The sequence below is a fragment of the Acromyrmex echinatior genome, chromosome 16, assembly GCF_024713525.1.
Source record: "Acromyrmex echinatior isolate Ae372 chromosome 16, ASM2471352v2, whole genome shotgun sequence".
Classification (NCBI taxonomy): Eukaryota; Metazoa; Arthropoda; class Insecta; order Hymenoptera; family Formicidae; genus Acromyrmex; species Acromyrmex echinatior.
This window is the reverse complement of record NC_141867.1, coordinates 2,203,565-2,230,255: the sequence shown is the minus strand read 5'-3', so window position 1 is coordinate 2,230,255 and position 26,691 is coordinate 2,203,565. Positions and strand designations below refer to the sequence as shown.

The window sequence follows — 26,691 nt, the reverse complement described above, 5'->3', positions numbered from 1 at the left end:
AATTTTTATCGGGCAGTTTCGAAATATTATATTATTTCGGGAAACGAGACTTCAAGCAAAACTATAGCGAGACCCGTTCAGACTTCCTTCTCTTCCGCGAAAGGGAACTTGCTTGGGAACGTTACCCAAGTGCCCTCTTATCATCTTATCTTTGTTTAATATTGGGTGAACAACAAGGACAAAACGATACACGGAGGCACTCGGTTTTCGAATGCAATCTCGCGCTTTATACCCTTTCGCATATCTCGTCTCGTCAAGCCAGTCGTATCGGGAGGGGATATAAAAATGAAGCGATATCAAGATATAGCGTACTCCAGCGCACTCTCACGACGAACGAAAGAGAGAGAAAGAGCGGGTGTTGAATTTTTCTCCTTTGCTTTAATTCTCCCTCTGCCGCGCACCACGTCGCACGATTCGCGACACACGACTACACGAGTCAACGTGATTGGCCACCCTCACCGGAGGATAGTCGTCTATCATCGACGAAGCTGACACATTCAGTTCATAGAAATCTTCGGACGCACGAGGATATAAAGAGAACTGTCCTGGTCCCATTCGAAGATCAGCCGTCTTCCATCGTGGACCAGAAGTGATCAGAAGCAGTCGAGAGTCGAGAGATAGTCGAGAGCTTGATTATCGTCCAATTGTATCCAGATAAATCAACAACGAAACACTAATATGTGCGTACGTACGTTGATTGGTAACGAGACGTGCGAGCCGATTGCGATCACCGATTCGAAGCAATGCAGCAAGTCCCGTGTCAAGGAGAAGTACATCAAGCTCTATGAGGAGATGATAGAGAAGGAGAAGCTCCAGCGTCAACGAGAGCAAGCGGAGAACGCGCTCTTCCTACCCGACCTGGCCGATGATGTCCTGGTCGCCAGCACTAATCACTACAGTCAGATACTGAAGAAGCTGTCTACGTATTACGAGGTCATGTGCCGCTCCAAAGTGTTTAAGTAAGTATAAAACGACCCTTCTCCATGGTTTTCAGCATAAAAACCGAGTTGAAGAAATGAAGAAATGATTTTTCTTATTCGAAGACTATTTTTTCGTCAGATCTCTTTGACTCTCGTCTCATCTGTTGTGCTTCGCTTTCTTCTATCACAGGTTCTGCGACGACGAATCTGGGTGATTATGGAGCCAGCTAGGCGTACGTGAGCTCTTCAGGTCGGTACGAGGTCCTTGCGCCTGCGAGGATCTCGTGTATACGCAATTCGTGGGCGTAGTCTTATCTTGTAGGTCATTCACGCTTGCTAATTTTATAAACGAAAGTTTTTTTCATTACAGAAAGTTTTTTTTTTTATTAACGGAAGTGTATTTATTACGATCATCATGACTTTATTTGTCATTTCTAAATTCTTTAAATTCAGTTCTTCATTTTTAAATAAGAAATAAATAATTTGTCATCTTTTAATTCATAAATTCTTTAAATTTAATTCTTTATTTTTAAGTGATAAATATTATAAATAGAGCCACACACAAAAAGTTAATTAATAACTTGGTAATCTTTTAATTTTATCGCGATAAATAAATAATTTGTCTTTATTAAATTTTTGATTTTAAATGACACAGAAAGACATGATGATGGTACATGATTTTATGTATTACTTGAGTACACATCTGTTGCACGTCACGAGACCTGTTTTCGGGAAGTTCCCATGGCAAAGCATTATTTACTATTAAGCATTACTTCATTACTTACTAATAACTTAATAATCTTTACATACGATTTGCAAGAACTCGATATGTGCAGTGTCTTCATATGTGATATTTTTGCAAATTGAAGCAGAGTGAAATCGCTTCATTATAGCCGTCTTCGTGTTCTCGTTACTTGTTACTCGAAACGCATATGGCGATATCAATGAACGCGGACAATATGTGTAATGTAACGCAAACATATGCAAAAAAATAATATTCTTTATATATTTTTTCCTAGGCATGTATTCTCATAGATAACGTTTGCTTCAGTAGTTTTTCGGGAAATTTATTATGTCGGAGTTATTACAATCGGAAATAAATTATCTCCTTGATAGTTATAGCTCCAAATTTATTGGACAGAGTCATATCGATGCATCAATATTGTATAAAATTTCGATGATAAACATGTCTCGCTATCGAAGAGCAAAGGTTTGTCGCGATTCGGAGCAAAGTTGGAGCATGAAACTTGACTTCGATTGGCAATTTTTTTCACAACTATCTTTACATAGAAGATCAAATCTTAAAACTTCTAGCTAGATGATCTCAGAAATCTTAATCTAATGTCATATAAAAAACAAATACAACAGTTAAGGGGATACGATTGATTTTAAAATAAAAAATTATTTGATTTTTACGGAAAATTACAGACAATTCTAGATCACAGATTTTTGTCTTAGACTTAGATTTTTGGTATTATTTTTAACATTTTAGTTTATAAATACAATAAAAATAAATAAATTAATAAACCATAAAAATGTTTAATGAAAATAGGATATTATAAACACAACTTCATATGTATATAGTTTGTTTAAAGTATAAATATTAAATATTAATATGTACTATATAGATCGTATCTCCTTAAGCAAAACGACCAACCACAATTGAGTAAAGCAATAACGTAAGCAATAGCAAAAAAATATTGATTTATTTACAGCTTATGTTTTTCTATATGCAACTATCTCAAGAAATAAGATAATCACAAATACATATATCTTATGTTTATTTTCAGAAGCCGAAGTAAAAAGAGAAATCCAATTGTTGAGTTTCTTATTTTCTAAGATGCAAAAAGTAACTTCCAAAAATTGCAAGTTATTTACATATTGCTGTCGCTATTTCATGGAATGGTTTTGTTGAAGTATCTAAAAATTTAATTAGATATAGATAGATATAAAAATAATATTTTTGGGCCATTAAAATATTTATGTAGGAAACTCAAGCATGATGAGCAATATATTGCAAAATATTTGCAACATATTGACATTTTTGCAACCAACTTGAGTGTCCTACATAATTATTTTGATGGTCCAGTAAAATTACTTTTACATTTATATCTAGTTAAATTTTTAAATACTTCAGCAAAATCATTTTTTTTGTATTTCTAATAATACGCGTGTGTACATTTTAATGCAATGAATGATAATATTTAATTAATTCTAGTATCGCGGGAAGCGCGATAATAAACTTTTGATTAATATGTAGTCACACGAGTATGTTTTTTAATTTTATCGAAATAGATCGCTAGAGTAAAAAAAAATCACTTATCGTTGACGTAATAAACATATACACGCGCATCTTAGAGTGCTTTTAATCGGAATTGAATTTCTATATAAACGCTATTCAATGGATGATGCAAGAGAGATCGATGACGTACGATAAATTTCAATAGAAAGTTATTCATGTTTTCTCGGGAAATCTTATGTGCAGTTGCACGTATCTCATCTGTGTATTTTCTCATTTGCGCGACTTGTCTGTCTTACTTATCTGTCATTCGATGCTAGTCTTTGGTCTATTTCCGTGTCGTTACACAGCAAAGATTAACGGTAAAGCGCACAAAAAACTTTTTATCAATCGCGATCAAAGCATCCCATTATCGCCTTTATATTTAATGGAACGAGACGTTTGGTTTAAAAGAAAAAAAGATTAAATTATCCTTGACATACTATGAAAACTTTATTATAATTATTTTTATTTTTTATACACATTTGCATAAAAATTAAAATCTGGAATTAAAGATATTTCTATTTCTATAATATCTTCTATTATTATATAATAATTATTTTAATTTCTCGTATGCACATTTGCATACTGCACATAAAAACTAAAATCTGGAATTAAAGATATTCTATTTTTATACATTACATGCTTTCGCTAAAGATCTTCAAATATTGCAAACAGCGTACTATTTTCGGAGTTTCCTAATATCTCGTAAGTGATTTTTCTCCAAGGCCATCCTCGCGTTTTCTAGATATTTTTAAAACAATCCGACAATGAGTTTCGAGCGCAAACTTTAAAAAAAATGGAAAAGTTTTACGATTGTCTTAATTTTTTTTATCTTTAATAAAAAGATTAACATCGATAATGCTCCAATAACATCCCAGGCGTATTTTTTCGAATATCCAATAATAATAACTACTAATGGTAACATTAATATTATAATTTCACACTCAACAAATAAATATGTAATATATAAAATGTAATATATAATATAACATATGTTCAGAGATAGGAAGTAAGTAACGTTGTGAAATTATAACACTGATGTGTTGGTGTTTACTGTTCTACATGTAACTGACAGGGATTGCATGATCGAGTAAGTCCTTCTGTCAATCACACCGCAATTATCCCGGGCGTTAACACTAGGCGTCCGTAATTAGTCAATTATTAAGTATGTGATTATATGTCTGCGGCATGTCTCGTGCCAGAGCGCAATGACTGCATCTGCCACGTCATATATTCTCTACGGAAAACGTAGAGACGTGCGAATGGAATAATGTAGCCTTGAAAAGGCCATGCGTGTGAACAATGCCTGGAATAAGCTTTTTTCGCTTTTCCTTCGAGGTCTCTCTCATCGATCTTCTTTCTTTATCGCGTGCCACATTCTCTTAGGATTTATTTATATATATATTTCGTAGGTATTTCTTTTTATATCCCGTATTTTTAAAAGATAAAATTATATCTTTATCAATATAGCACCTTTAATAAGATATTCTTTTTTTATTTTCACTAAAAAAAAGTGCTTTATTTTACATTATTGCTATTGCAATTATATTTTATTACAAAGATGCGTATATATTTGGTGCAAGAACACAAGTACACGATTTCTATTATGTAATGGTTGCAATGATTTAGTAGGAGATTAAATTTTTTGCTGAGTTTTATTTATCCTCGATGAACCAGGCTGCTCTGGCAAAAATTTTTCTTAGAATGTTTTTTATAATTTTTTATAATTTCTGAATAAATAAACGTTCGAATTTTTCAGAACTCTTGCATATTTTTATAACTTTTTTGAAAATTTCTCAGATTTTTTTGTACAATATTTATTACACAAATTGGATCATTTTTCAGAAATATGTACCATCAAGAAAGTCTACATATTTTAGAATCTCATTACATTTCCGAAGAAAATTGATAAAATTTCGAGAAATTCAAAAGATATTTTTGCAGAAATCTTTATAAATATATGATATAAAAAATTCTCAAAAATATTACGAAGTATGAAAATTTTTTTTTTTTCACCAAGGTTCTTTTATTTTAGAAATAAACGTATAATTTAGTGCTAGAATACAGTTATATGATTTCCACCGTGTAATGACCAAATGCAATTTAGTAGCAGATTAAATTTCTTCCTGAGTGTTTCATCATATTAATCGTTACATCGTAAATTACCATTTTTTTCAATAATGTACATAATGCGTGCACTTTTCGCACGCCAGGCGTCAATAATTCTTGTTTGCACAGCATAATGGAAGATAATGGACTTCCTTTCGCACTCTCTGGAATTGCATACGTGCGCATTCTCGAGACTGGTAACACAACTCCAATAAAAAGATATAATTACAGACTCCGAGTGCGTCGGGCGGCCGCAGAAACTCGTTCGAGCTACAAAGGCGTGGGGAAATATCTTGTCGCGGACGTTTTTTATTAAAAGGCCCGAAAGGGTTGATCGATTATCCTAGCGTCTCGAAAATGCATCCTTGAAATCGTTTAATCATCTTTAATAATTACTTTCGCGAAATTAATGATGACGGTATTTTGTACGTCAATCGGTCTATCAAAAAGAGATTATCTTATATTTATATATTACATATCATACATTTTCAAGAATTATTATTATTATTATTATTATTAGATGCTGTAAATATTGTGTATGCATACGAATCACACCGTTAAAACAAAGTTATAATTGTTCCCCATTTCTACACGCGTCTACTTAACGACCTGATATTATCAGTATATTAATAATAACTGATAATTTGATAACACATAATCGACAAAGTCTCAAGGATTTCTATTTATAGAAATTCATTCTAAGCGAACAAACGAGTTTAGGAGGATTTCTATCGGAAGACATGCCCAACAGGCGTTCTACTTGTCGTGTTGAACGTGCAGTTGGCTGTTCGCCAAGTTGTTCGACATCTTTTGCATCTCCAGAGAATCTGCAAATGCAGCTTGACTAAACGACTTTGTTCGTTTTGCAATGTTCCATTATGCCGCGCAGCCGGTTTGTCCATTAAGAACATGTCACTGCATGATGGATACTTATCATCTTTCTTCTTTTTAAACTACAAACTATTCGTTTATTATATAATCTACCATTTAATTTACTTATTCGATTATAATAAAGTTAATAAATGAATTATCAATATAATATTAATTCTTTGAGGCTGACGGTTGGGTTTAATGGATTCACAATTATAAAGTTTATTGTCGAACAATCAAAGAATTCAAATTTATAACATGTCATTTGCAAATTTAAATTATTTTTATCAATTTTATATTCATTCCTTTTATACGAGTTATGTCATTTTCGTTCCTTGGAACTAATTATGTATGCTTATGCCTTTTAAATAACATAAATTAAATAAGCTTTACAGATCCGATATCAAATGTTACAAATTTTTAGCATCAGATCTCCGGAAGATTAATAATTAATTAATTATTATTATTAATAATTTATTAATTTATTATTAATTAATGATCTATATAGCCTGAGTAGCTTAAGTGGAAAATTTTCAATGATTAGCAACATTTTACGTTTTTCTTTTTCTGCGTTTTTTTAATGTCTTTTTAATTTCTTGCATATTATATTAAAATTGATTTAACATACATATTTATCTACACAGAGGAATTATGCAAAGTTAAAAAAGTTGTACCTTGAGATTAACGCGACAATGTTTAACATAAAATGAATTGAGACTCCAGATAGAGATTCGTGCAATAGAGATTCGCACATTACATCACTTCGCATCATTAATAAAATTAGAAAGGATTGATTTTGCTAGATCGGTCGTGAATCTAAGCTACGGATCGTGCGTGCCTTTTCGCACGTTTCCCGGTGCTACTTGATAATGCCTGGCTCGGCCTGGTGCACCTACACGTGAATACACGCACACGCATAGGTGCGTCCGGCACGTCGAATTACGGTCGTGTATCCGGACCTACGACCCCTCGGCTCTCTCTTTTACTAATCCTCTGTCGCGGAACGGAAAGTTATTTTAAATTGAGAAGAGAGCTTCCGTCTTCCTCCTCATCAACGAAATAAAAAATGGGAAAAATCAGAAAGTAAAAAATAGAAGTTAAAAAAATAGAAGAAAGCTAATAAATGAGAGGAAAGGTAAATATGCAGTAAAAAATGGCGAATGTACATTTATCTAAAATAAGAAAAGAAAGAGTATAACGTGTGTGTGTGTGTGTGTGTGTGTGTGTGTGTGTGTGTGTGTATGGTTATAAAAAATATCTGGAATTTTTCTAATATGCTGCGAGAAGAGAAAGTAACAAAAAATAGAATTGCACAGAAAGAACGCTGTTATGTTGAAGAATCCAGCTAAAAATTTAGCCAGATATAGATCTGAAAATAATTTCGTTCGAGTATCTAAATAATTATGTATGTATAGAACATTCAAGCTGGTAGCAATCAGCTTGCTACTCAGTTGACATCAATTAAAAGTAACATATATAACATTTGTATCTGTAATATGATAACTGTTATATGATGCCATGTATTATATTCAGGGTTTTGGATAGTGCTAAGTTGAAAAAAGATAAAAGTTAAGTTAGAAAGTTAAAAAGTTAATTAATTTTAACTTAATTTAGTTACATTTTAGACTCTTAACTTTTTAACTTAATTTAGTTACATTTAGTTTTTATCAGTAACTATTAACTTTTAATTTGAATTTTTTCAAGTCAATCCTTAGATACGAGAGGCTAATGAGTATATAATTTTATATTATATAACTTGTGCAAAACAACCAGATTCTTTAATAAGTTGTAAGAAAGGAAAAATACGAAAAATTATGTAAAATAGTCGAATTTCTTTTTTTTTTGGTTGTTCGTTTGAATCAAATTTAACTTTTTAATTACTTTTTTTATTAACTTAACTTTTAATTTAATCAATTTTATTATGGATTAACTTATATTTTAATTAAGTTAAATCTTCAAGGTTATTAACTTTAATTTAATTTAGTTAAAAAAAAAAGTTTACTTACCCAACCCTGATTATATTACATTTATATTGTTGAGTGCGAAATTATATCATATAAATATTATATTTCTTTTGCTCGATTGAGTAGAATATAAAAATTTTACAGCATTGCTCATTATGACCTGAGTTTCCTATTAGGTGTTGGAATTAATTCGTAGCGTTTTACAAGTGATGGGAAGTACTTTCATTAATGTATTTTTTAATGCTCATGTGAAATAAATAACATTCTTTCATTAAAAAACGCTACGAATTAATTCCAACACCTAATACATAATTATTTTGATGGTTCAATGAAATTATTTTCAAATTAATATACTTAAAGTTTTAGATATTGCAGCAAAATTTTTCATGGAAGCTTTATGGAAGATTATAATATCTTATTATCGCCAATCAACTCCATATCATCGAGACATCTATGTAAATGTATGTCTAAAACATACATTTTAATTACTGTGCATTTATTAAGATCGATGAAAAATCTAAGAAACAAAAGGATATATTTTTTATATTTGTCTCCAATGAGATTCGTCTTCCAATCCAAAAGGAACACACAAAAAGAACAATAAAAAATTAACCGACTTTATTTGGATTTTTAACATCAATAAGCAGTCAAATTTTCGAACCAAAAATCATCATTCTGCATTTTATATCAGAATGATGTCAAAATAAAGTCATTTTGATTTTCTCTTGATTTGTGTTCCTTTAGATGGACGTGACGCACAATGCTCGATAAGCAAAAATTTTTGCCTCGCGCGCATCCGTTCGTGTCGAAATTTCGATTTGGTAATCTTGAGGAAACAACTGTGAGAAATTTACGGATAAGCGCGAATTTCTGACTAACCTCGTGATGATTAATCAACATTTCAAAGAAATCGGCAATTAATGCGCTCACGCGCGTCGTATTGTCACATTGATTTTTATTGAGTCGATCGAGATTTTATCATCGGACTAAGTTTCTCTCTCGGCAAATGCACCCCTCGTGATTTATTCGCAAACATGAAATTAGTCCAAGGATGAAACACTTATATTTATCGGCGGCTCTTTTAACTGGTTAACGAAAGAGAAGTAATTTTTCTCGTCGCGAACATATTTCTCTCATTTGCCTCACGCAATATTGACGCTATTGCGCAAATTATACGCCTCCGAAGATTTTTTTAGGTATATAACGACACGCAAAATTATTGAGTATCTTACGACTTGCGTCTGAAATTTCGCAAATGCTCGACGTCACAGAGAAAAAGATAATTATACAAGTTTTGTGTGTAAAATTAATATACATAGTTGAATAAACTTTCTTATAGTTAATGCAATTATATAATAAAATAGGTTATTCAATTATATATGTGTGTGTGTGCAATTAATTGTACATATAAAATTTGTGTAATTGCCATCACTACACCGAAAGAAAAGATTGGCTGCTGCAGGAAATTAGATGGTAAAATATAGCATAGCATTTTTAATTGGCAGCAGCCAATTTTTTGTTGCAGCAGCTAATTTTTGATTGTGTTAGCCTATCCACGATGTCAGTATAGAATTTCGATAGGCTAACGCAACCAAAAATTGGCTGCTGTAACCAATTAAAAATGCTATACCATATTACCATCTATAATTTGCTGCAGCAGCCAATCTTTTCAATGTATGTCTTTTTCTCTGCAACGACTAACGATACTTACGAAATTTTAGACATAAATCATCTTTATAATTACTACACCATGATATCGTATTTCTCTAAGTGTGGACTGCGCGAATAAAAAAAACCGCGCAAGTTTCGTGATGTTGAGAACACAATTATTTGTTACACGATTGATGAATAAACAGAGATGATTAAATCTGATTAAGTCTGATTAAGTCTGATGATTAAATTGTCATAGACGATAATTTCATGCTGAACTGTCATGCTAAAGTGCATTTGGTTGTACATGGATCAAGTCACGTATTAATTTTTGCAACGAGACTAGCAATTATTTTATAAAATAAAAGTTATGTAGAAAACTGAATAGAATTATTATCTTAAATATATGTTTTCTATAAAACGTAAATTTAAAATACAATACGTATTTCGCTTTTTAGGAAATACAAAAAATTTATTGGAAACATACGTTTATGGCTTGTTGCAAAAAGCAGGACACCATCTCGAGGTACTCGACCAGTGTCGTTTTTCATAAACTATATACGAGACAGTTCGGAGAATTTCGAGAAAAGATCACGCACGTGCACATATGTATGCACATGCACGTAAAGGAATTATTCGTTTTTTTATCATTTTTAATATATGCCACAGGCAATCTCCAGGCAGGAAGCGCCTGATGAAATTTAATAACGAGTTTGCCAGCTTCTTAAGTTGCCTTTTTAGCATTCGGATCATAAATCGCGGAATATAAATGATGATAATTACATATTCTGCTCGTGTGATACTTGCTCATGTAATCTTAAGATAGTTCTTTATATCTTTATTTTTTATATCTTATGTATCGTACCAAACCGATAATAATCCTGATAAAATAAATTCTTATATCATCTCATAATATTTTGAAGAATAGATATTTTGTCATATTTGAAATTTATGAAGATTTCTAAAAAAGAATGTCTTAAACTTTTTCAAGTTTTAAGTCTTGAAACATTTCAGAATTCACATATAAAAGTAAAAAAGATATCAATTTTCTAAGCACTTCTTGAAAGTTTGTAGTTTGTATAAAAAAATCTGAGATATTTTCTAAAAAGTTTTAAGTTATACAAAGATTCTGAGAAGTTCTGAAATTTACATAAGAATTCTGAAAAATTATATGAAGAATTTTAAGAAAAATTTTCACCAGAAAATCGACATAATAATTAAAGTAAAAGACATGTATACGATGTAATATTTTATATATAAGTTCTTCAATTCGTTTTAGAACGAGATACAGATGAATCTATATAGACGTTGATCATGATTGCTTATATTAGCAATGAACATTCCCAGGCGCCTTCAATCTTGACGATTTTATTTGACTTTGACGTCACGGCACACGCATAAATCAACGCTAAGTGATGCGCGCTACCAGATTATCTAACACAGTTGCACGTGACGAAAATTGTCCCGGTCGTTGATATCGCGATATCGCACGTATCTTGCAAAAAATTGTGTTAAGTTTATCAGCGATAACAATAAACGAGAAGAGATCTGACATCATTAAATTTAAACTGTGTATATAGTGATAGAAATTTTTACAGTTTTTATATATTTCATTTTTTCAATTTCTTAATTTATTTTTTATTACAATTTATTAATTGGCTGTAGAATATTTGAATAAAAATATTCTTGATTATTTGTTGCAAATCTTTAGTATCTACTTTCTTTAATTTTGATGTTTAATAAATTAGTTTTTATTTCTTGAGTTAATGATTTACTTTTTACTTCTATCACTTTTATTATAATTCTCTTCAATTGACTTATTCATGAAACTGTTTCAAAATCAGGAGATTAAGATTTATTGAATCTGTAATTTTGCAGGATCCTCTTTTACACAACACAGCCCGCACATGTAATCATGATCGCCGCAGTCTTATTCGTTACATCGGTTCTTTTCCCAATCAAAGAACGAGTACAAAATTCTAATCATTCTTACTCAAGAATGATGTCCTTTATTTATCTCACATCCTTCGTTATACACTTTGGTGCTCAAATTTGGATGACTTTTGTATCTGGTACGTATATAATTAAAAAAATATATTGAATATATTTTTAATAAAGCGATATATAAAAGGAAATCTCGTGATCTACTTTTCTAATTGATTTAAATTGACTTTCTTTGAAATAATAGCTATATCATTTATTCGCAGGTCTGTCTTTATATTTTGCACTGCCACGACATGCATTCGGCGAAGTGCAGCGCGTTCTATTTCCAAGATACTTTACGATTAATGCGTGTTTAAGTCTTATCACGCTCCTCATATTTGTCAAGCATCATCCGACGCATACATGGGACTCTGAAATTGCTGTTCAGGTATATAAATAATGTCTTAAAATATTTAAAAGATACTTTAATTTAATTAGATATAATTTAATTTTTTCTGAAACGCGTAAATAATTCGTTTTCTTAAATAAAAATAAATTAATTTAATTAATAAATTTGATAAATTCTCAGAAAAGTAAAAGTGAAATTTGTATTACATGCAGGTTGGCGCAATGTCCGGAGCCTTTTTTCTAGAATTACTGATACGCCTCTATCTAACACCTCCGCTTCTTCAGCTGATTGTGCAGAAGAATAACTTCGAACGTGCTGCAGGCGTTGGCAACGAGATAGGCCGTCACAATCCTGGACCGCTTAAAAATTGTATACATTACATGAAGATTCACCGAGCGTTTCGTCGAGTACATGTATGCATAGCTATGGGAAACATGCTCACTATGGCATGCACGGTACTTCATCTCTATTATATAGCGAGCAAATTATGCGCTTTGTAAGAATAATTTTAATCATAAAATTTATATATGCATTTTTTTCGTGAGCTCAAGAAAGTTCTCGAAAAGAATATAGAATCTAGAAAATAATTTTGAGAAAAGCGTTGGTAGTAAGTACGTTAGTATATGTCGTATGATAACGAAAGTTTAAATGCACCGGAATATTCAAACCTAGTGCAAGATGTGATTTTTCCTGCCATTAAAATTAATTGCAAAAGACTGTATAATGAGTCTTTCAGTGCAACTGCCTTGAATTTTAAACCTCGAATATATCGAGATATATTGGTGTACCTTGTACTCAGTAATCTGAACTTACTCTATGTTAAAATAGAGCAAGTATTCAGAAGACTATAATAGGTTTTATTTGCATAATGTAAGTCACACCGACTTATCCTCAGAACGCTAGCCAATTCAGAAGAGAATCAAGCTGAAGCGAAGGTAAAAGACCAGTTTTAATACTTCTCATAAATATGATCTGCTTATAATTCGTAGTGCTGTATAAATTATTGCTGAAAGTAGTGCGAAACGCGTGCATGTAATTTGCGAGAATGTCTAGAGATTGAGTGGACATAATTTATTCATCAGCACGAAGCGATCGAAGTTTTTATGTAAATAATATATATCTCATACGAAACTATATCGATTCATTTGTATCTGTGTATGACTTAAAATAGATATAAAATATTTTTATACATGTAATTTATATAAGCTTTAAGGCATGAATTCTTGCCAAAGCATATTTCTTTTATTATATCGGCGAGAATAATTAAATTCTTGCGCTAAAAATGTATTAATAATTAGATCAAAGTATCTTATTTGTGATAGAAAGTCGCGACTTGCTGCTTAATAACACTTCAAATTTTTTTGAAAAAAGAATATTGAATTATTACGCGATTTTAAAATAATTATTACATTGGATGCAATAAAAATATATTTACTCTGTATCAGAGTCAATGATATTTATTGAAATTGCACATTTAAAAAAAATCGTATAGATATAAATGTAGTAGTGATATGAACTGAAGGAATAAATCACTTTATATATCGAGTGAATTATAGGCTCATACATACACGGAGCTCATTACTGTAAATAACTGCATTCTATTCATTTAACATTTGTAAATTATGATATCTCATATAACAATATATGAGTATATAACTTTTTTTTATAATTTTTAGTCTATTAATTATTGATATACCTTCCCATAAATATCAACTCTAATCGAATATGTTTATGTAATACATCTTAAATTGTGAATGAATATTATATGATATAAATTAAATTAGGGAGTTTAATATTCCTATCAATGACAATATAATCGTCGAGTATACAGTATGTTCGCACGATGTCATTGTATGACATAATAACTTCACATATAAAAAATTTACACTTATATAAAAATCTGTACATTACATACTAATAATTGCAATTACACGATCACATTTTATGAATTAATTAACGCTACAATCTAATGATCCAATCTGATTGCTCTAATAATAGTAAAATGATTTTTTCCTATATCTAACTATATATAATTAAGAGTGACATTTAAAATGACTGATGCATAATTAATTACATATAATGATTTAAGTATTCGTAACTGAGAAACCTTAATACTGAGCAATTTCCAACAAGAGATACCGTGAATCTTTTCATTCTTGTTTAATATTGATAAATAACAAGAAATAATTCACTATGTTACACTGTGTCATCTGTGTCTTTTGTTGAAAAAAAATGTTCACTATTATGTTTATAATATTTCTATAAACATATGTACAATTGTGAAACGCATTAAATAAAATGTTTTATAGTTATCGTTTCCAGAACAAGCTATATACGTCTATAGTATATTAATAATAAAAAAATTCTAATAGCAATTCTCGAACATCGAGATGAAATAAATGCGTTTCAGTAAAGAATACAATTATACTCGAAGAATCTCTGCCGCTTTATTGTAACAAATGGCTATCCAATCGGGTTGCGTGGCACCCCATTGAATTTGATTAACCTCGCCTTCTGCGGCGGTATAAGCGAGTATAGGATCCTCTATTGCTCTTGGCATTTGCTGTATATCCCAGATTAAAGCCTGATGATCATCACCGGCTGTGCAAATGTGACAGGATGAATGCGGGGCCCAGGCTATTCCATTAACACTGGCCCTGTAAAATTAAAAGGAAACAAATTAGTCAAAGAAATTTCTTAATTTTCCAAAGTTGACATGATCAAAATAGATCAGAATCTACTAGATCCATTTAATTATAGTCTTCCTACTTAATATAATTACTTTAATTATAATCTTCGGAGTTGATTGTAAATCTATTGGATTCACTATGCACTGTTTGGATAATACATATTTTATGAGCAAAAATAATTCAGCTTTTTTTGTGAAGTGATGTTAAGATAAAAAATACATTATATTTAAATTTACTACTATTATGTAGTTCTCTTAATTCTTGTATCTATTACTATAGCAATTTTGCTGTTTTATATAAAAATGTTAAATAATTCAATTTGCTTTTTGTTACATCTGCAAATTTAGATTATTTTTATAAAAATAAACACTCAGCTTATACTTTTTATTATACGAGTTATATTATTTAAGTGCTGAAATTAATTAGTGCCTTTTAATCAACATACATTAAATGGACCTCGCAGTCAGTATCAGTAACTGTGTTAGATTTTGACGTTAGCTTCGGAGAAAAGAAACTCAATATTACAAATATTTCTAGCGTTGTAATATTAACTTGTACGTTATATTTCGTATATATAAATAATAATATTATAAATCATTTTATATTGACCTGTGATTATTCAATCTTGCAACTGGCGTGCACGGTACTCGAACGTCCAGAATGATGACTTCGCAAGCGTCCATCGCTACAGTAGCGAGATAATTAGGATCTTGCTTGTTCCACGCTAATCGTAACAGCGGAGTGTGTTGGGGATCCTCATAGATAATTGTCGAATGCTCCAAGTGTCGTAGATCAAACATCCTCACAGATCCATCAGCACCGACAGAGGCGAACATGTCGCGGCCACCTCCGGCACGACTGAACGCAATATCATATACTTCCTTGTCATGTGCAATCAATTGCGTTTTCACGTGACCGGTGACCACGTTTGAGATTCGATTTATAAGTTGTCCTGTCTCTAGTCCCCAAATTGTACAGGTGGTATCGATGCTGGAAGTTCCAATTAGATTGGGATCCACCTCATTCCAGTCGAAAGACGTAAGCGGTGCACAGAAATCTGAGTTCTTATTATTATTCAGAACACACTCCAAACGAGTCTCAGGTTCTGCAGCACGCCATACTCTCAGATAATCACCGGATGTGGCAAGAAGATCAGGAAGTTGACCTGATAAGAATTTTATTTATTAAGTAGTGCAGTAGTTACTTTATAATTAAATCACTTTGAAATTTCATAATATTAGTTTAACCATCTGACTGTTCATCTGCAAAATTTCTCAGAAACGACTTAACTTTTTCAAATTCTGTTTATAGATATGCAATAGATATCTAAGAACTTTAGTCTATCAAGCAAAATATAAATCAAATCAGTTGCTTACAAGGAGATAAGAAGATTAAAGATCAATGAAATTCTTCTAGTAGTTATAGATTTTTCGCTGCACAGTTATATTTTTAGTTACATCCATTGCAAAAAATTTATTTGACAAGAAAAAAAAATTGACAAGAAAATTCACAAGAAAATTGAATATATATATATATAAGTACCTTTGCTGTCAGGGATCCACATAATTTTTGTAGTAGGATAAGGATGGTCAAATGTACTTTTAGCACTGAATTCAGATGTTTCTTCATCTAGTGAAACAATTTGTACTTTGTTATTGTACTCCTCTACAAAGCTTCCCAGAGCTAGACGAAATCTCTTGTCGGGCCTCACCGACCAGTTCATGCTGTACAATGGCCATGGTGCCTCGTACTTGTAGATTTCTTTTCGTTTTGGTGGTATGGTATGCATAGCCATGATGCCCTGATATTCCTGCTTGTGTGGATCGAATATCATTTGACATTAATTTAACAGAAATATTTTAATAAAAAAGAAACCTATATTCTTTCATAGAAAGAAAAATATAAAATGTAGTGTAATAATACAAATTCAATTTGCTTATTCTTAAGAGATAGAAGAAAAATAACAGCAAAGCCAATTGACAAGCAATATAAGAATAAAAAAATATAATTTATATATAAATTTATTAATGCAAATTAAAATGTTAATACAATTGATGAAAAAATGTATCTACTAACCTAATAATTGTATATTCCACGAAGATGACCACCACGAATAATCTGACTGTCAAGAAATTAAATCTTTATGACCATCATATCACTAGGAAAAATAAGATCATACAAACATAAAGAATCCACATATACGCTGCATCTACAATAAAAATCACTGAAGGTCGAATAAAGAAAGTTGTTCGGTAACGTAGTTAATAGCTGTAGCTAATATTCCGAAAATAAAATGATGTCCTTTCAGATATCACGAACGAAAACGACTGTGAAATCTTCTAAATTCTTTCTCGAATTAGTTACAGTTTTCTCTATTTACGAAAAATGTACCGAATTTCATAAATACGATGTTTTACAGTGTTTCATAAACAATACGATCTACGACACTGTCGCTGTTGGTCACTATGACCAATGTAGCCAACTGTGGTAGTGTGCAATGTGCAATAATATGCATTCTATGGGATACATCATGGTGGAAACAGGGAGAAATCTGAGAAAGACCATGCCGGCTTTTTTTTCTATTGTATTAAACTGACACGAATCCCATTTACTTTCGACGATACAATTTCATCGATAGTGTCAGAAAATGTATGTAGTCATGTAATTCCCAAACTGAAAATGAATATAAGTAGTGTACGGGCGATTTTGACAGTAACAGGAGAAAAGCCGGCATGTGGAGCTTCTCTCAGGTTTTTCTCTGATAGAGTGTTTTCCATTTAATATTTAATGACAAGTGTCGTTCTATCTTCGTCACTCTAAATGTCAAGAAGAACAGAACGACACTTGTGTCGACTTGTGTCATCAAATGAAAAGTATCTATAATCGATTATTCCTCTCACATTTGATTGTGATTGCTCAATTTCTTAAGGCTTAAGGCTTATGGATGTATGTTTATCAATTGTCCACATCACTGATGGGATAATTTAAAATAATATTGGGTCATCTAAAAAGTATCCGCGGTTTTTTGTCACTAGATAGTGTTGACCATCAACACCATCTAGTGACAAAAAACCGCGGATACTTTTTAGATGACCCAATAATCTCATTGGTGAAACAGTGAAAAATTACTAGGAATAGACGAATGTGAGTGGTATGTGCAATTGAACTGCAATGGGACTGCACATCTAATAATTTTTAATAATTTTTAGCATAATTGAGCTCAACATATTACAACTGTATATTATTAAGAATATACATTATATACACTTCTCAGAGAAGTCAGAGAAGAAGTTAGAGATTTAAAGCAACCAATTCACGTGAATTCACGCGAGCTGGAAATGGCTGGAAACATCACGCGGGTGGTGGGATCCAATTATCTAAAAAAAAGGATCGATATTTCGCCGTTTGTATCAACGCCGTCTCTATATTCGTTTCTCTCTCTATTTTCCTCCCTTATTTCCATCATTAATGACAAAATTCGTTTCGAACGCGAAAATAGACAAAATTGAAGGAAACATCCCCAAACATTTAAATCACAGCTCGAAAACGTATCTAAGAACATATGAATTGAACCTACGTCAAAATGACGTGTTGTGCGTTATCGCGCGTGTCGTCATACGAATTTAAGGTGCGATTTTCTCAATCCGCTCAATACTTCGGAGAACAAGGGGAACCGAAGGGTAATTGCTTCGATATAATCGAGAAAATAACCGAGACTGAGTAAATAAGGAAAAAAAAATTCTTTCATGTACTCACAAATAAGCATGGGTATAAGTATTATAATATGTTTACTTATTGACTTTTGAGTATTCTTTGACAGATCGAACGAAGGCGCTCTCTTCTGTCAGATCGATTTTTCCTTCCGCTATCTCGCTCCAATTTATTTCAGATTGTGCCAAATGCAACACGTAGCGTTTCAATGACTTCTAATTTTTAATTGTTTACGTGGAATTTCTTTAGGTTTTTTTGGATAAACAATTCCAAACTTATTTCTTAGACGAAGAACTCGGTCGGATTCGTTCGTTTTTTCCCTTGGGTTTGTCACTTAACCTCCATTTCGAATTTACGTTGAATTGCATTGGAATTGTTTATTGAATAATAGGGAATGAGGTGTCATATCACAAATTGATAATCTTTATAGTATGTTTCTGCGTTTGCAATGCGCAAAAAACAAAGACTTTTGTACTTTTGCAGTTCTGATGTGTTGCTGTCAGTACCAATGATAAGTTGAAGCAACGTTGAGTGCGGTCTGCTGTATGTGTAGATAAAAGTATAAGCTCCACAATGTGGTCCTTCTTCTCGAGAGATCCTGTCAAGGATTTCCCATACGATATTGGAGAGCCTATTTCTGGTTTGGATAACAAAAGCATTTGGACAATACATAGGGCTAAAAGAAAGGTAATTCAGTTGAATGCGAGAATGACATTAGAGAAGCACTAAAAGGCTAATCTACAATGTGCTCTTTGCTTCCTATTTCTTGCTTTTTATCTCTTTCTCGCTTTGCAACTATTTTATCAACTTATGTGTTTCTTGTTTCTTCCAAAGTTTGTCAATTTTAAAGTCTAATTCATAATATGTTCTTTGCTGTCTATTTTTTTACTTCTTACTATTTTTTACTTCTTGCCTTTTTGCCTCTCATTCGTGTTCTTCATTTTCTATCGCTCGAGATAAAAGTTGATGAACTTTGAAAAGAACAAAAAACGTCAATGAAATGGTTGCAAAAAAGCAAAAGGTAAAAAGCAAAAAATGGAAAGCAAAAGATTAGAATATGCTTGAATGCAATACAATGAGTATTTTCTGTTTAATGACACAAATGTCATTCTATCTTTCTTGACATTCAATAAGTAACAAAGGCAGAATGACATGAGTCAACTTATGTCACCAAATGAAAATTGTCCAATGTCATATTTTGTCATTTTGTAATTTATAAAAGGTTCAAATTAATTATGTGACAAGAGTCACTCTTTCTTCTAATTTATCTATGAAAATATTTCTTTTATTTTCACAAGATCTTCCACAGGGTACCACAACGGGTGAGGATGTTTCAGTTTTTGTCTTTGATGTTAAAAATGGTGGAGAACAGCAACTGGATATTGCCCGTTCGGCTGTAAAAAGACTCAAAACACTCAGACATCCAAGCATACTTGCATATCTTGATAGTCTCGAGGTATAAATTGTATTGGCTTATGATAGCGGTATATTCTTAGTGTAAAAATGTAATCTATGTTTTGTTACTTCAGACTGACAAAATGGTTTATTTAGCCACAGAACGTGTAGAACCGTTGTTTAATCGCTTGACGCAAAAATGTAATTCGGAAAATGAGTCTAAGAAGGAATTGTACTATTCCTGGGGCATATTTCAAATCACAGTATGTATAAATGAAACATAAGTCAAAGAATTTTAAGCGACACATGGAAAAGATCTATAATACATGTTACTTCAATTTGATGGCAGAGGGCACTTAATTTCTTAAATAACGATGGGAATTTACGGCATAATAATGTCAATCTGTGGACAGTGTTCGTTAACGAAGAAAGCGGTGAATGGAAACTCGGTGGGGTTGAATACATGACAGCTGTGGACACGCCATACAATTTCTTACCTTCTAATTTCCAAGTGTATCAACCACCAGAGGCTAAAGAAAGTTCAAAGCCCGCAACTAAATGGTAAATGATTATATATTTTATCTAAATTTAATAATGGATGCTTTCTAGCAAGGGACATAGATACAGTGTAACATAGTGAATCATTACGTCTTGATTGTTTGTCAATGTTAAACAAAAATGAAATTATTATGTTATGTGTCTCTTGCTGAAAAGCATCAAATATAATAAATGTAGTAGATACAACATTGGAACCGATACAATATAGTAGTAATACAAACATTTGAATTTAATATTCGTAATATAAAACTAATAAATAAATAAAAAATAGTTCAGTTGACATGTGGGGACTCGGTTGTTTGATATGGGAAACATACAATGGCACCCTCAACACCACTTCGCAACTTAAAATTACAGGTCAAGTAAGTTGTCTGCTTGTTTCACATTACATCTTTTTGTAAACTGTAATCTCCTCATCTTTATGCATGTATACCTTTTATTTATTTGTTGAAGATTCCGAAGCAAATAACGATAGTATATCGAGAATTAACGGGAGCTAATCCAGAAGGAAGACCAAATCCCGCAGATGTGATAGCGCGTTGTCGCAGTAACGGTGGTTTTTTTAAGAACAATCTTGTTGATGCCCTTTTATTCCTAGAAGAGATCCAGATGAAGGAAAGAGGAGAGAAAGGACGATTTTTCTCGCAGTTAGCGATACAATTGGATTCGTTTCCCGATGGCGTTGGCAGGTACAAGATTCTGCCGCAATTACTGGCTGCTTTTGAATTTGGAGATGCCGGAAGTGCCGTGTTACCGCCGTTGCTGCAACTGGGATCTCAATTACCAGACGTCGAGTATCAGCGTCGAGTAGTGCCCTGTGTCGTTAAATTATTTGCATCGAATGACAGAGCGACGAGATTACGATTGCTGCAACAATTGGATCGATTCGTCGACCATTTGCAATCAGCTACTGTTAATGAAGCCATTTTTCCTCAGGTAAAAAAAGTTTCATCGGATATTATATTTTATTAATTGTAATATATTTTATTAATTGTAACATTATAATAAAAATACTATTGTAATTTTATATCTTTAATAATGTTATAAAATTTATAAAGATAGTGCATATTGAATTTGAGAAATTTAAGTATTTTATATGATATAATGTAATATTGTATTATTTTAAACAAAAACTAAAATTATTTTATATATTAAATATGTATTTTTTGCAGGTAGCAAGGGGCTTCCTCGATACAAACCCGGCAATCAGGGAAGAAACAATAAGATCGGTCGTACATTTAGCACCAAAGTTAGATTATAATAATCTTAATGTCGAGACTTTAAGATACTTTGCGAAACTTCAGTCGAAAGACGAACAAGGTGGTATTCGCACAAATACCACAGTTTGCCTTGGAAAAATTGCTCAACATCTTCACCCTCAGATAAGACAGAAGGTATCGTCAATCCTTGTTTAATTTTAATACAATATTTTCTTATTTTTTAACAGACATCTGCTTCTTCCTTAAATTTTTTTAGATTTTTATTAATCAGACAAACCCTTTACATATATTTTAAATATTAATAAGAAATGATATAAAACAATTTATAATTAATAAAATAGTACAATTCATAATATTAGGTGTTGGAATTAATTCGTAGCGTTTTTTAATGAAAGAATGTTATTTATTTCACATGAGCATTAAAAAATACATTAATGAAAGTACTTCCCATCACTTGTAAAACGCTACGAATTAATTCCAACACCTAATATGTTTATAAAATGTTATTATTAAATTAGTTAATAAAACTAATTTTAGGTATTAATTGGCGCATTTATTCGTGGAACTCGTGATTCTTTTCCTCCGGCCAGAATTGCGAGTATACTAGCACTAGCCGCGACGCAACAATATTTCCTTCTGCAAGAAGTCGCAAATCGCATTCTACCGGCTCTATGTCCGCTTACCACGGATGTGGACAAAGGTGTACGAGACAATGCGTTCCGTATCATTCGAGGTTTTTTATCAAAGCTTGAGACAGTCTCTGAAGATCCTGGTCTTCGCGAATCAATGGGTAAGTATTATATATAGTACTAGGATTTCATAATTCGTACTTTATTTTATTCTTTAAGAACAAAAAAAAATTAAACTCTAATGATATTAAAATATTTACAGAGGCGGATGTGAATACTGCAACACCTAGTCTCAGCAATGCCGCGGCGACATGGGCCGGATGGGCCGTTACGGCAGTCACAGCAAAATTCTATCGTAGTCAATCAGATACGCCAAAATCATCAAATGCTCATAGCACATCTAGAATCTTGTTAAATAAACCTGCTTCCTTAGGTTAGCATTAATACTCTTTACTTTCATACTTATAGGCATTTTTTCACTCTATCTAATAATTCGTTTAACAGTATATTTATCCCTTTACATATTAATATATTAACGACATTTTTTTATTTAATTATTTTAGAACAAGCTAGCAGCTCTCAGAGTAGCGCTAGCACTACTGCCACGACGAGCAGCGCAACAAGTATGACTTCCCTCGATCCTGATCATGAGCACGATACGCAAAACACTCAAAATACAAATTCCGATTGCGATTGGGATTGTTGGGATGCCGATAATTGGGGAGATATGGAGCAACAATCCACCGCTACACCATCGGTGCCATTGAATCCAGCCAGTAGTATATCACCGTCCGGCCACTCCCCTAAGGCTAATGAACAGTGGACTAGCCTTGAGGAAGAACCGGTTTGTTACTTGGCAGTTTATGATATTTTTGTGTTACAATCAAGGTTCTTCTTCTTATATTCTATCAAACCTGAAATGTTAATACAAGCGATACGAATGTACATAGCCACAAGTTTTAATAATAAGTCTATAGCAGAATTCGCTTCGATTAATCGATAAAAGAGTCCATTTTTCGTTTAATAAAAATATTTTAATGCATTAACATTATTTAAATGATAAGCGATTAAAGGAAATAAAGAGTGAAGTTAGGCTAAAAATATATAGTTTTGTTATATAAAATTTAGATGATTAAACATTTAATATTAAATATTATATAACAGTAAAAATAATGTTGCCCAAATCATTTTTGTCGAAAAGAAATTTATTCTGGATTAGTTCAATATTACTGCAACATGCGAATTTTGAAACATTCTATATGTATGCATATGGATGCACAACATGAATAGATAACAAGAATTTGTTTGAATGATTGTGTAATTTGATATCGTTATCAGAAAAAAACATTCGGATTGTAGGAAGAAGAAACAACCCAAGGTGTTCAAGACAAAAATGATTCTTCCGAAGTTGGATGGGAAGATTCGGAGTTTCAGTCTCTCGAAGATGTTCAGCCTTTAGAGCAACCAAGTATATCTGATTTGATTTCTGAATATATACTCGCAAATTTTATTTCATTACATTTTCATTATATAATATATTTGAGAAAATTTTCTTTTATAATATTTAGGCGTTCCTAGTGGAAACAATAAATACGAAGAAGCCAGAAGAAAGAGAGAAGAGCGCAAATTAGCCAGGCAAAGGCAGATGGAGGCGAAACGAGCAGTGAAATTACGAGCTAATCCAGCTGCGAAGAAGATTTAAGTGAATCAAGTAAACGCGCCGTATGTTAATCATTCTATTGTACATTAAGTAAATTAAATATTACAAGTAATATGATGAAAGTATTTTCTGTAAATCTTATCTAATGTAAGAAAAAGGTTCATTCAAAAACATTTTCTACAATATTATTTATTAACATTATATGCATGAAAAAATATACATATATATGTTAAGTAAAAGTTAATTATTTTATTTAACAATTATTTTTTTTACAACCTATACAGTCTATAATGTAATGCGACAGTATATTTTATATGTAGGATCCATTTTTCAAAATTGCACAAACATGCACGCACGTGCGCGCAAACATTATTATGTAATACTTATATTAATATATAAAAAAGAATATAAAATAATTTATTTTAGTTCATGCAAACATTAGTACGAAAATTGTTTCTCCTATACATAAAAAAGCATATCAATTTTTTCGTAAATTTGTTTAGTAATGAGATTCTCTTCATAGAGAGAACAAATTACAAGGAATATTTGTTATCCAAATATCTCTTTTAAACTTAATGTAACTCAGGTTGTAATATTTCAGTTTTTCAGTTCATATGTATGCTATACTGTGAACAAGTACTGTAATCAAATGATTATACAGATAAAATCACAATGTATTACAGTTACTATAAATGAGATTGTTCAGTGGCATTTTCACCATGGAAGCGCATATTGAGATAATTGGCATTGTTAGTTTCCCGCTTGAAGCCTATGTTCTCGTAAAATGATACCAAACGATCTACGCAATCTAAAGATAATTTATAACAACGAAAATAACGAGCTAATTGTACTACGATCGAAACTACTAATTTTCCCAATGATTTCCCTCTGTAATTGTTGTTAACCACTACGTCTTCCAGGCGTCCTCGCTATAAAAAATATATGCATATAGGATTATTCATTTTTAATTCTTGAAGAATATGCAGAATTACGTACCAAGCTACAATTATGAATAAATTTCTGCTCTACGACTAAAGACGCGCATGCTATCACTTTTCCAGAATTTACATCCTCGATGACGACAACATAGTAACCACCAGCGGTCTTCATACTATAGAATCTATCTAAATACAGAACGAAGAAAGCATAATTAATTTAGTTTGATTATTTATAGAATCTAATTCCCAATTATAGAAACTTACTTAAGAATTGTTCCTTAGTGACATTTCCAACATCTGTCAATTGTGATAGAAGAACTAAAAAACCTACAAGATTTCATCAATAATTGAATTATTTGCAAGAAAGAGTTGAGTTGTTTAGGTCCTGTCCATAATGAAAAAAATATTAGAAATAGTAATAAATATTAAATATATTAGACAAGAAAATTAGAAATAATGATTATATCAATAAACATACAAATAAAATATGATATATAATTAATCATAAATTATAATGCCTTATATCTTATTTGTATCATGTAATGTATGTTGTATGTTTAATTTCTATTGTCATTTATTTATTTGTCTAATATTTATTCCTAATATCTATCTCTTCATTGTGTGCAAGGCCTTATATAATTGTATAAAATATAAAAATATATTTATATAAAATATATATTTATATAAAATATATATTTATATAAAAAGTTTAAGGTAATACGTTCAATTAAAAAAATTATTTTTTCTCTCCTCTCTCTCTCTCTCTCTCTCTCTCTCTCTTTCTCTCTCCCTTTTTTTCTGTACTCAGTAATGGAGAGTGGATTAAAATGGACTGGAAATTTTTTAGTACATTTTAAATCTATTGAATCTAACTGAATAAAAAAAAAGATTTTTTTTATTAAATTGAAAAACTGCATTTTCTATTCAGAATTTTGAATTGAACAGAATTCACAACTGCAAAAAGCTGATATTATTTTTAGATTGAAAGACATAAAAATGTGCTTCATGCAATAAATCCTATAAATGAATAAAGATATATTCGGATTGAAAAGAATTTCTTTTAACGTTCACGAATGCATATTTCTGAAAATCTGAATCCATTTCAATCTATTCTCGTTTATTAGGTATGACATCCAATTACCTTTGTCATAATCCGTACTTTTTAGCGGTCTTATAAGTAACCCAGCAACATGCGATATCGACAATCTATCCAATATAGTGGGATTGAAGAGATTAATTTCATCCTCCTCGACAGATTTTTCCTACGCAATAAAATCAAACGAAGCGATACATTACATTTTCTTTTTCTTTTTCGTAACATTACGCAATTTTATATATTTTCGTGAATTGAGACTGTACGGCATCTCTTCTGTTATCAACTCTTCACATAGTCATTTAATAACGCGGCAAAATTTTTCTTCTTAAATACACGATTTTTTAATTGTTAAAAAACGATAAGAACGATGAATCCCATATTACATGCAAAATCATAGTCTCGCGAGGAAAAGATGCTAACGTATGGATACTGTACCTGCGATCTGCTCATGTTTTTCGCACTCTTTCGCGGCTCACAAGTTAACCTGTCACTTATCAGTGCCTGCACTGTATGGCTGTGTGCCTGTGCGTACCTGTTCACTCATGGTAGAACGATTCCACCATGCTGTTCACTGCCTGTCACTTCTCTCAGCTCCTCCAGCTCCTCTCGACATTGTGTTGTGTTGGTGTGCGAACCCGATTGCATCTGTTCATGAGCAGGGACATTTG

The 26,691-nt window shown here is 31.7% G+C and overlaps 4 protein-coding genes across 6 annotated transcripts; 2 read left to right on the top strand and 2 right to left on the bottom strand.

Annotated features, from left to right (window-relative positions):
• The first annotated feature begins 327 nt into the window (after positions 1–327).
• LOC105142904 (transmembrane protein 205) lies at positions 328–12,843 on the top strand. Its single transcript, XM_011050791.2, has 4 exons — positions 328–959; positions 11,673–11,866; positions 12,002–12,165; positions 12,339–12,843. Exons 1-4 carry the CDS (start codon positions 679–681, stop codon positions 12,624–12,626), a joined length of 927 nt encoding a protein of 308 aa, XP_011049093.1. The 5' UTR covers positions 328–678; the 3' UTR covers positions 12,627–12,843.
• A 724-nt stretch (positions 12,844–13,567) lies between these two features.
• wap (DDB1 and CUL4 associated factor wap) lies at positions 13,568–17,305 on the bottom strand. Of its 2 annotated transcripts, none has more exons than XM_011050793.2 (4): positions 16,893–17,305; positions 16,359–16,629; positions 15,426–15,981; positions 13,568–14,783 (listed from the first exon to the last, which is right to left on the bottom strand). In XM_011050793.2, the coding sequence occupies exons 2-4, from the start codon at positions 16,609–16,611 to the stop codon at positions 14,549–14,551; spliced, it is 1,044 nt and encodes a 347-aa protein (XP_011049095.1). In that variant the 5' UTR covers positions 16,612–16,629; positions 16,893–17,305; the 3' UTR covers positions 13,568–14,548. The 2 variants fall into 2 exon arrangements, with proteins under 2 accessions (XP_011049095.1, XP_011049094.1); XM_011050792.2 differs by having other exon boundaries at positions 16,359–16,626.
• A 920-nt stretch (positions 17,306–18,225) lies between these two features.
• Positions 18,226–24,228, top strand: yata (N-terminal kinase-like protein yata). Its single transcript, XM_087414386.1, has 12 exons — positions 18,226–19,214; positions 19,837–19,983; positions 20,057–20,185; positions 20,272–20,483; positions 20,752–20,842; positions 20,934–21,416; positions 21,653–21,874; positions 22,238–22,490; positions 22,592–22,762; positions 22,893–23,173; positions 23,689–23,797; positions 23,898–24,228. Exons 1-12 carry the CDS (start codon positions 19,101–19,103, stop codon positions 24,029–24,031), a joined length of 2,346 nt encoding a protein of 781 aa, XP_087270512.1. The 5' UTR covers positions 18,226–19,100; the 3' UTR covers positions 24,032–24,228.
• Gnpnat (glucosamine 6-phosphate N-acetyltransferase) lies at positions 24,215–26,668 on the bottom strand. Of its 2 annotated transcripts, none has more exons than XM_011050796.2 (5): positions 26,459–26,668; positions 26,069–26,189; positions 25,192–25,254; positions 24,986–25,113; positions 24,215–24,918 (listed from the first exon to the last, which is right to left on the bottom strand). In XM_011050796.2, exons 1-5 carry the CDS (start codon positions 26,471–26,473, stop codon positions 24,676–24,678), a joined length of 570 nt encoding a protein of 189 aa, XP_011049098.1. In that variant the 5' UTR covers positions 26,474–26,668; the 3' UTR covers positions 24,215–24,675. The 2 variants fall into 2 exon arrangements, with proteins under 2 accessions (XP_011049098.1, XP_011049099.1); XM_011050797.2 differs by having other exon boundaries at positions 26,556–26,668.
• Positions 26,669–26,691: the final 23 nt, after the last annotated feature.